General features: G+C 34.9%; 1 protein-coding gene across 2 annotated transcripts in view; it reads right to left on the bottom strand.

Moving 5' to 3' along the window:
* Positions 1 to 540: 540 nt before the first annotated feature.
* WDR36 (WD repeat domain 36) overlaps positions 541 to 10,811 on the bottom strand; it is a 43,428-nt gene continuing 33,157 nt past the window's right edge. For both annotated transcript variants that reach the window (XM_002691068.5, XM_024995351.2), the window contains 6 exons: positions 9,806 to 9,903; positions 9,270 to 9,415; positions 6,441 to 6,560; positions 6,174 to 6,255; positions 4,503 to 4,690; positions 541 to 3,526 (listed from right to left, as the gene is read on the bottom strand). In XM_002691068.5, the coding sequence (XP_002691114.2) occupies positions 3,377 to 3,526; positions 4,503 to 4,690; positions 6,174 to 6,255; positions 6,441 to 6,560; positions 9,270 to 9,415; positions 9,806 to 9,903 (784 nt within the window). In that variant the 3' untranslated portion in view covers positions 541 to 3,376. The remainder of the gene's footprint in view (positions 3,527 to 4,502; positions 4,691 to 6,173; positions 6,256 to 6,440; positions 6,561 to 9,269; positions 9,416 to 9,805; positions 9,904 to 10,811) is intronic.

The raw sequence follows: 10,811 nt of genomic DNA, 5'->3' as shown, positions 1-10,811 counted from the left end.
CTCCAGGAGATCTTCCGAACCCAGGGATCTAACCCAGATCTCCCACATTGCAGGCGGATTCTTTACCAGTTGAGCCACAACAAAAGCCCAAGAATAAGTGGACCACACAGTTCAAACCTGAGTTTTTTAAGGGCCAACCCTGAAACAGTAGAGAAACAGTAGAGAAATACTATTGCAGGGTTGACCCTTGAATAGCACAACACAGGTTTGAACTGTGTGGTCCATTTATACTTTTTTTTTCAGGTATGTATAGTCTGCAGTTAGTTGAATTCAGATCATATAGTACAGATGCAGAACCATGGATATGGAGGAACCACAAGTATGGAGAGCCAACTATAAATTATACTCAGATTTGACTGCATGAAAGGTGGCACCCCTAACCTCCTGCTTAAGAGTCAACTGTAATTCTCTTCAAATCAGTACCATGAATGTACTCTAACTAAAATCAAAACCTCAAAAATGCTCACTAACAGCCAAGAAATTTCTGAAAAACATTAGGAATGCATCACTCCAACCATTTCTGAAAACATACCAGAAAACTGTAAACAATTCATTATTTATTAGGAAAACTAAATGCCTTAGAGAATTTAACACATAATAAAACACCACCCCAAATCAGGAAGAATGGATTTCAACAAATAGTTTTTGGACTTTTGAATAAAAGTAGCTCTGTACCTTGCACTCTTCACAGAAATTAATTCCAAATGGAGATCGAGATGCATACATAATTAACTTAGAAAAAAATACAGAACATGCTCTATCTATATTTTGAAATAAAAGTCCTAAAAATATTTATCAATTTAACTATATATAAATATAAAACATCTGTTTAAAAAAGATACCAAAAGTAAAACTAAAGACAAGCGACCAACTGGGAGAAAACACTGAAACAGATGTAAAAGACTAATATCTATATCCAAACTACATGAAAAACTCCTAACTAATTCATGAGATAAAAAGACAAATCATTCACAGAAAAATGAGCAGTGTTGGCAAAAGGCAATTCACATGTCTAAAGCAAATATATGAAAAGATGTCCATCTTTACCTTTACCTACTAGTAAAGGTTTTTCCTAAACATGAACAATAAAAATGACAATTTTTCACCTATAAATTAAAAAAATTTAAGCAATGAAGTATCTCTTTAAAACTGCCTAACTCTGGCTCAGCAAGTCAAAGCTTAAGCATACAATAAATCCTTATGCCCGTACAATCATACAAGATGATACTCTTTTAGCACTGTTTGAAAAAAAAAGCAGTAAACTACCCTAGTGTCCATTATAGGCTAAGTAGGTTGTAGAACACTATACAAAAATCAACAGGTCAGATTAGGTGAGATTATATTCAAAGAGACCACGGAGAAAAGTTGCAGAATGATATACATATATCTATGTAAAAACTGAAGCTATACATTTCTTGTAGCAATTACATATATATACATTCACAGAAAACATGGAAGTGACTAAATGGAAAGTTAACAATTGTTACTTCTAGGGAAGGTATTGGGATTGTTAATCAAAAATAGACTGATGTTTTAAATGCAGTCATATACTACATTTGCAATTTAAAAGGTAAAGAAAAAGCAGCATGCACAAACTGATAACATTTTAAGAAAAAATATACACAAAAAATTTTCCTTTGATGGTGAACATACAGGAAAAATACTGGAAGGTTACCTGCCAAAATGATGCTTTAATACTATCTAAAGCTATCTCCAATAAAAATAATATACTGAACTCCTGTATTTTCATTTGAAAAAAAAGTTCCAGATTTGTCACAGTAATACAATTTCAGTTTAGCACTCTTATTGTTTTAGATATTTACAATGTTCACATTGTTACAGAACTGTATACTGAAATTTGCCGTATCTTTAGATATAGTATTTGGGGCAAGGGGAAACAGTTTTTAAAGTTAGAACTTAAGTGATAATTAGGGCTTCCCTGGTAGCTCAGCTGGTAAAGAGTCTGCCTGCAATGCAGGAAACCCCAGTTCAATCCCTGGGTCAAGAAGATCCCCTGGAGGAGGGATAGGCTACCCACTCCAGTTTTCTTGGGTTTCCCTGGTAGCTTAGACAATAAAGAATCCCCCTGCAGTGCAGGAGAGCTGTACAATCTTCACACTGTACATAACTGTACACTGAAATTTTGCCATATCTTTATAATATAGTATTTGGGGCAAGGGGAAATACAGTTTTTAAAGTTAGAGCTTAAGTCATTACTAACATTTAAGTCAATGGCTTTATTAAGTTTATATACATTTCTAAAAGAACAAAGTACAAAACAATACTGGCTTATTTCTTTAGCAGTTTACTATTAATAATTCTACCTTTAACAAAAACACTTCACCATTAAACAAAAAACTTTGATAATTAAAGTTATCATTGATCAGCTTCTTGTGAAGACTATTCCTTTGGAGATTATTCTGTAAAACTATATCCTAATTAGAATGGCACTGGCATTCAGATACAACCAGCTGAATTTTATGAATAACACTACTTTCGACTATAAAAAATTTGAACTTTATTAATTCACTTATTGCTGAAGTCTTGAACCACAGAAACAACAATGATGAAAAAAGGGAAAAGTGCCAGAGCTGCCTGGTTTCACAATGGTTATGATACAAAAATGTAGTCAGAAAACAAAACAAAACAAAACAAAAATGTAGTCAGCAGTTTCTTTCCAAATAAAAAGGTCTTCAGTGGGGAAGAAAGACCTTTGAAGGCTATCTTCAATGGAATTTGGAATTTCCCTCACCCATTCCAGGTATCTGTTCAACTGACTCCTATAGCAAGTTGCCTTGTGAAAGCACCTCTCATATTAAAAAAAGTAAGTTCCTTTAGAATGTACAACGGAGAGAGGACATTCTACAATGTACAGTGTAGTACAATGGAGAGAGGGTACAATGGAGAGAGGACTAGGTCAGTGTTATAACTATGTTTTCATCAAAGGCCACCAAGGAAAGACACATGTCTTTTTACCGCATAACATGAAGGCACTTTTTAAACATATATCACTTTTAACTTCAGTTTAACTTGGTAATACTTTACATGAGAGACCCAGCATACCTCAGTATGTTACAAACATTCAAAAAACACAAGCTTGGTGATGACAATTCAAAAGAAGTCATATCCAAGTAACTGATGAAGAAACTCAGAAAATAGATCATTTGAGAAGGCTCTTTACATCTTTAAAACAAAAGATAGTTATAATTTTATTTCAAGAAAAGTATTCAGCATGTAAAGTGGAGTCACAGTGACTGACTAGTCAGTAGTGCTGGCATTTATTTTCCTTTCACACTGAAACTTGGAAAACAAGGGTATGAGTTAAATTCAACCTCTTTAATAGAAAAGTCTTTGATTTAGCTACCTAACTTTATTTTTATAACAAAGCACTTTTAATGTAATTTAAAACACACAGGCTTTGATTAAAGAGTAACTGTAAATGGATCCAGTTTTCTTCCAACTGTGACGACAACTTTGTCATTTCTTCCAGAAGTACTGGCTCTGAAGGAAGCGTTTTCAGGTGCAACTGAAAAGAAAAATGATAGCTGAACATTTAATTTAAGAAAAGTAAAATTTTGTTTATGCTGGATTTAACTGTTTTACAAGGAACCTCAGAAGACACTACTCTTGATTTTTTTTCTTAAAGGCTGGTTTATTACAATCTCACATCTCCCTCTCCTCTATTATGAGTCTTCATGGTTCTGTCACTCTCTCAGTAAAACTGAAGTAATGACTCTCCTCTGTTTAAGGAGAGTCCCGATACACATGAAGAAACAAAGTCCTAGTTCTAAATTTACAACTGTGGTAAATTTTGGAAAAAATACAGGAACAATCTGCAGCATTTCTAATTTTTTATCCTACACACTACCATCTATAAATTTACTTTTTAAATAATTTCAAATAATTAAGTCAAGTGAAAACTTTTAGATATTTATGAGATAAATAATCTATCTACTATTACTGAAAATCAGCATCATCTACCTCCTTCAATATGTTATAGCAGTGAGATAAAAATGAGTTCTCCATTATATTCGTCATAAAAGCAACTCTGTTACTGTCAAATCGTTTGAAACTCCTTCAACCAGGACAGAAGTAAACCTTACTTTTTTCATGATCATTAAAAAAAAAACCTGCCAAAATGTAACTAAATAAAAACGCTAATAGGTTAATTATGTCTATGGATGATATAGAAGTCAGGGGGTTGAGTCAAAATTGTGCTGAGCTAAAAAACAGAAGTCAACAAAGAACATTTACAAGCTGCTGCCCCATCCAGCTATCCAGTATGGTAGTCACTAGGCACAGAAAGCTGTTGAAATTAATTAAATTTCTATAAAATGAGAAACTCAGGTTCTTAGTCACATCAGCCACGATTCAGGTGCTCAGTAGCCAGATGCAGTGAAGTATGGATACAGAATGTTTCCATCTCTGCAGACATTTCTGTCAGACAACGCTACTGTGGAGGAGGGCAAGCTGTGAAGTGCTGTCTCACATCTTAGACTTACCTTCAGAAACAGGGCGAGGTATGCCTGGGCTAACTGAAAATCCCGCTTTCTGTCCAACATTGTCCCAATCATCTTCAAGAAGCTCTTCATAATGCCTACTGAACCACCACAATCAGGAGACAAACTTCGAAGCTCTGTTTCAATTCCTGACGGGCCTAATTCTTTCAGAAGGTTAACAGCAGCTTCATCTACATTGTTTTAATAAGAATCCAGTTATTACCAACAATCATTTAAGAAACTAGTTTTCATTTCAAACTCAACATGTATTTAAATTTGCATTTTTAGCAATTTCTTTCTATTAAGGTTGTTAAAAATCTAATTAACATTTAGCACCAGACATTTTAACATGCTTATAAATCAGTCAGAACAAATTCAATATAAGAAGGCTACAGAAGTATATACACCAAGTTATTAATAGTATTTGCTAGTGAGAATAAGATGAGGTGAGGGAATTTATTTTTGTATTGTTTATAAAAGTTATAAAAGTATCACTTGACCATTAACAAACATTAATACTACAGAAATATATGTGGGGAAAGACTCCACCTTATTCACTGCAAATCTACTTTTCCCTAGAAGTAAGCACTCTTGTTTCATATACATCCCATGAAAACATACTCTGCTGCTGCTAAGTCACTTCAGTTGTGTCCGACTCTGTGCAACCCCAGAGACGGCAGCCCACCAGGCTCCCCCATCCCTGGCATTCTCCAGGCAAGAACACTGGAGTGGGTTGCCATTTCCTTCTCCAATGCATGAAAGTGAAAAGTGAAAGTGAAGTCGCTCAGTCGTGTCCGACTCTGAGCGACCCCACAGACTCCTCCATCCATGGGATTTTCCAGGCAAGGGTACTGGAGTGGGGTGCCATTGCCTTCTCCAAAACATAGTCTATACACTTATACAAGCATTTGATATTACAATGGCAATGACTATGCTTTTAGGTTTTTGCAAAAGAACAATACCACTGACAAGAGTCTAATACATTTTGTTTTTCAGTAGATATTAAATAATAGTGCCTCTCCTCTTTGCTCCCCCATAAATGTAACAAGTTACTCCTTTTATAATCCTGCTACTCTTTAGCTATCAGTGCAAGTACCATTCTTTGACTTTTGCCAATGGAGTGATACTGGCATGAAAACACAAAACAACTGGGTCAGAAGACAAGAGGGTAAGTCAAACGGGAGAATGACTGTAATTCTGTTCATTGCTTACAGCTCTCATGATCATTATTAGCTATAGATTGTAGCTTTCAAAATTTACGACACTCAATTTTTTAAAAAAGTCTTTTTGTGTGATAATTTGGTAATGTCCGAAATTACCTAAAACAAAAGTCTATTGCAAACTACACTGCAAAACGCACTTGTAAATAAAAAGAAGAGCAAAAAAGAAAAAAATTCCAATTTTCCATACAGAAAGAAAGAGAGGTTCTCAAAAGATTATCATCTTAACACCTGAGTGTAGCATCACTCATCTACTGTAAACAAAGCAAAAATTACTTCAGATTAAAACCAAGATTTCAATCCTTTTGGCTTTTACTTTCAACTACTGAGAAATCTGCTAATATTTCACTCAATTCTCGTCATATAAAGTAACATAGTAAGCTGAATAATTTTATAAATATTATAAATATAAATTATAAATATAAATGGTAAAATATTTTATAATTTAACTTACATTTATTATTTACCAGTCCTTCCTCAAGTTTCAAGCAGAAATCTGATTTTTGAGCCAAAATTCCAAGATTTACCACTTTAGACTTAAACAAAAACAAATACACATTATTCAAAAACCACAATTATAACAAAAAATTTGTAGTTTATAATTAAAAGCTAGCATTAATTTACTCTGTATCTGTAAAACTGGGTCTTGGTTAAAACTACAAATGTACAGCATACCATGCACGCCCCGTGTGCCCAGATGCTCCTCTAACTGGGCTCTCACCTGCTGAGGATCATTATTCTGTTCAGGTGCAGCATATCTGGGTACAAGACCAGGAATAGTTGGAATAAAAAATGGTGCTGATTTGGGTACTTTGGGTGGTTCCTTTGGTTTATTCTTTTTCTAATTAAGAAAAACGAGAAAAGGAAAAAAAGACTAGTAATTATCTTGCCAACAGTTTCTAACAGTTAATTCCCACTTAATTTTTAAAAATCCCCAAAAGTAAAAAAAATGAAAAGAATTAAATTCAGATTAGGATACTGAAATGAAATCCCAAACAACCAATATACCACAGATATCCTTAAATTGGGCTTCGCAGTGCAAACCTCTAGTACTCTTGCTGATAAGGCAAAAGGAAAATGATAGGGTTCAGGAGAAGCTCTGAGGCAAAAATAGCTCATTTTCCTGAAACGTGAATATTTAGGTGAAGAAGTAACAAGCAATTTTGAACTTCTTTTACACTGAAATACAAGATGGGCTAGAAAGCAAAATTTACATAAATGCTCAACAGTTTTTCAAATTTCTCTTCTTCAAAAGAAATCTGGAGCCAGAGGCAGTCTCTACCGTTAAAAGTAATTTAGTAAATTTTGTGTGTATGTGTGAAGCATTCCCCTAATTCTTCTATTTTATTGGAATTTTTATTTTTCCTTAGTACTTTGTGTTTTTAAAAAGCAATAGAATACTATTGTTCCTTCATAAACTATTTCAAGTGTCAGCAAAATTCTATCACAAAAATTCCACTGGAATTCCCACTGACAGAATTCAATTTTGGTGACATTGTTACATATCACTATCTCAAGAGAATTTGATGGACTCTTAAGAAGTCTCACAATTTTACCTTACACTACTCCTCTTCCATTCTTTAGGAACTGAGGGGAGATTTGCTTTTTGAAAGAAAGTCAGGGATATTTGTGGCCTCTTGGAGCCACAGCATAAAACAAAGTCGAACAAAGTACAGCCCATAGCAATGTAAGCACAGCCTTCTTTGTGATAGGGAAACTGTAGTAATGTAGTAAGAGTCAGTTACCCTTCCTAACTGACTGTTCTTGAGTTAGAAGGCAGTCACTGAGTTGTAAATAAAAACAAAAGGCTTTGGAGAAGTTCCACAGGGTTCTGGAAATTACCTAATTTCATAAAGGAAACGGTGAGTATAAAAGTTAACCACAGGACAAAAATAAAAATTCTAATTTCTTTCATTCAGAAGGAAATTAATATTGGAGGTGTTATAAAGAGCATTCATTCACAATTTCTCTATATTTTTATGCAGAACAAACTGCATCTTAGCAAGAAGAGTGCCCACCAAATGTAGCTCAATTAATTGGGCATTATTCTAATTGGTCCCTCATACTCACCTACTTGTTCTTTTGAATGTATTGCTTTTAAAGCCATTCCATAAACTACTTCCTTTACAGTTGATAGATTAGACAATACAACTATGTACCTAAACAACATACCTTTATACTGAGGCCCAATCTTTCAAAAGGTGAGCAATAAAAAGGAGCACTTTCAAATTTTGAGTCAAATGAACATGTGAAAACTCTCTTTTCTTAGCCGAGACATGTATGTCTTTTCTGGTGCCAATTTACTAGCTACAAAAATAGTTAGGATGGCATGTCATAGCTATCTGTCAGTGTTCCTTACACTTTTTTTATGCCAGCCCATAATGTGACTTAGTACACACATAAACTCTAGTGACTGTATGTATGCTCAGTGCTGTGCTTAGTCTCTCAGTCGTGTCCAACTCTGCGACCATATGGACTGTAGCCTGCCAGGCTCCTCTGTCCATGAGATTCTCCAGGCAAGAATACCCAAGTGGGTTGCCATGCCCTCCCCCAGGGGATCTTCCCAACCTAGGGATTGAACCCAGGTCTCCCGCATTGCAGGCGGATTCTTTACCATCTGAACCACCAGGGAAGACCATAATTACTCAAGTGGGTAGCCTATCTCTCATCCAGGGGATCTTCCCAACCCAGGAATCGAACCAGATTGCAGGGAGCTTCATTATCAGCTGAGCTACCAAGGATGCCTGACTGTATGTATATATCTAACCAAGTTGAGTTTCATAAAACAAAACACCCTAATTCTCAGAAGATAATCTCTGAAATTTTCTAGTCTGTATGTTTCAGTTGCTTTTGATACTCACAAATAGGGGTCATGCAACATGCTTTGAAACACGTTAATTCATGCCATAACTGTCCATTTGTCATGTAAAACTGTAAACTCCTCAAGGACAAAGGGCCAAGTTATTTGCCACTGCTATTATCTCAGGATGCTACCTACTACCTAGTTCACACTAATTTATGTGCCTGAACCTAAAAGCAAACCTTCCTGTAGCAGACAGAGCAGGGTGTGGTATGGTAAAGAGTGACTGAAGTTTACTTTTAAAAAGACCAGTGAAAGTATTCTAGTCCCCAGATGTCTAGAAACAGAAACATCACACATTATGATGACTTCCCCCCCTCATTTCATAAGTTAAGTGAGATTAGGCTAGGCTTAAAACAATTTCTAATAGCTCTGTAGTTGCAGGCTATACTACTGCTGTATTTGAAGGTCCTTGAGTGCTCTCAAAGTAGATATATATACATGGAGAAAGTCTTGTAATAATATTAGATTAAATAGCATTCAGCTAAATGGTATCTGCTGTACTATCTTAGGCATTAACTACTCCACCTAAAGACCTCCAAGAAAGGGAAGCTATCTTTACTAAAGAAAATACTTTTGGAATATGTCTTCAGGGGCCAATATTAAGTGTACTATCAGATCAGATCAGATCAGTCGCTCAGTCGTGTCCGACTCTTTGCGACCCCATGAACCGCAGCACGCCAGTATTACCTTAATAACATCAAGATTAAGAAGGTTTTTCCACCGGGATTCAGGAAGGAGTGACAGAGTTACCAACTGCTCATTCAACTGTTCTGGGGAGTCATACTCTATCATTTCCTCACTTGGTTCTACAGTTTCTTCTGATAATTCTACATCTTAAAACAAAAAATTTTCAAGTATAACAAATTAATGCTGAATGTAATTTTTATCATATAAAAGCAACTTAATTAACTTCAAATCCATTAGTATTTCACAACATGTTCACTCAGTATAACTCAATATAACTTGTAAACTCTATTCATTTTATTTTCTCATATTAAGTACAATTTCCATCACCAGACTCAAAACATTTCTCCACTGTTTTACATGAATACTCCATCAATTATGTCTTTGTTTATACAAAGATTCATGAAGTCATTCAAAATACTTCATTAAGATAAAAAAATACTATGATTGAATGCATTAAACTGCCTTCAGTGGCAATATCCTACAGGTTAGGTTTATTATATTACTCTTCAAAAATTACTTTACTAGTTTTTGATTACCTTGGGTTTGACAAGTACCAGGAAGCATCACTACTGAAGGAACATAATCTGTAGGAAGTGGCCGTAATGAAACAACTGAATACAGGGAAATATTGGACCTGAGACATAAAAAACATAAGCAATATCACAAAATTTATTAAAAATATTTTCAGAGAAGCTTCGATTACTGGTAACAATCTCCACGATCTTGAATTTGGCTATAAATTCCAATCACTTGTAAAAAAAAAAAACTCAAAAATAGACAGTATTAATTTCAAAATGCTTTGACTCATATCACAGATGTCATCACAAGAAAGCTGCCTATAAGTATTATGAACAGAGTCTTTATTTTTAATGTAGCACAAAAAAGTACTTGAGAGATTAGTAGTGGATAGTATTTTTATGGATAATATTTTTATAAGGTAACGTAACACCCATTTATTTATACTGCTTTGACAAATGGCAACCTTCATCTAAGGAAATTACAACTGAAGGAAAGATGGACTCAGAGCATTACGTCAGACGGTGATTACACGGATCAGATCCTTGGGGGTGCTGAACAGTCATGGGTTCCCCTGTCTCTAGAATGGTCCTTTAAGTGCTACTTGACCCTGCGTCATGACTTTGGATCTGACTGACTAATCTGATCCACATCTGACTAATCAAGATGTGAATATCTGTCCCAAAGTGGGCTAATCATATTGTTTCCTGTACATAATGAATCTGGAATGGGAATTCCAGGTTCTGAGTTATATTAACAGCTGTACTATATACTCTGTTGCTGAGGTACCACAACACCATTCTTCTCTTATCTTGACTGTTCAAGCCTCAAAGATTCCAGGAGATACTCCATTCTGCTTACTAAGGTGACCAGAGTCTATTTCTATTATATATTAAATTTATTTTCACATCCTAAAAAGTCAATTAGAAAACCTTGTAAGTAGAAAAGGAATTCATTTTTTTCTCTTCCTCAATAATAAGAGTTAAATTTTAAACTCACTTATCCTTTCTGCAAATAGAAGTCAAA

This window comes from Bos taurus, chromosome 7, assembly GCF_002263795.3.
Source record: "Bos taurus isolate L1 Dominette 01449 registration number 42190680 breed Hereford chromosome 7, ARS-UCD2.0, whole genome shotgun sequence".
NCBI lineage: Eukaryota > Metazoa > Chordata > Mammalia > Artiodactyla > Bovidae > Bos > Bos taurus.
Note: the sequence above shows the minus strand (reverse complement) of the source record. Positions and strands in the feature narration are given on the sequence as shown.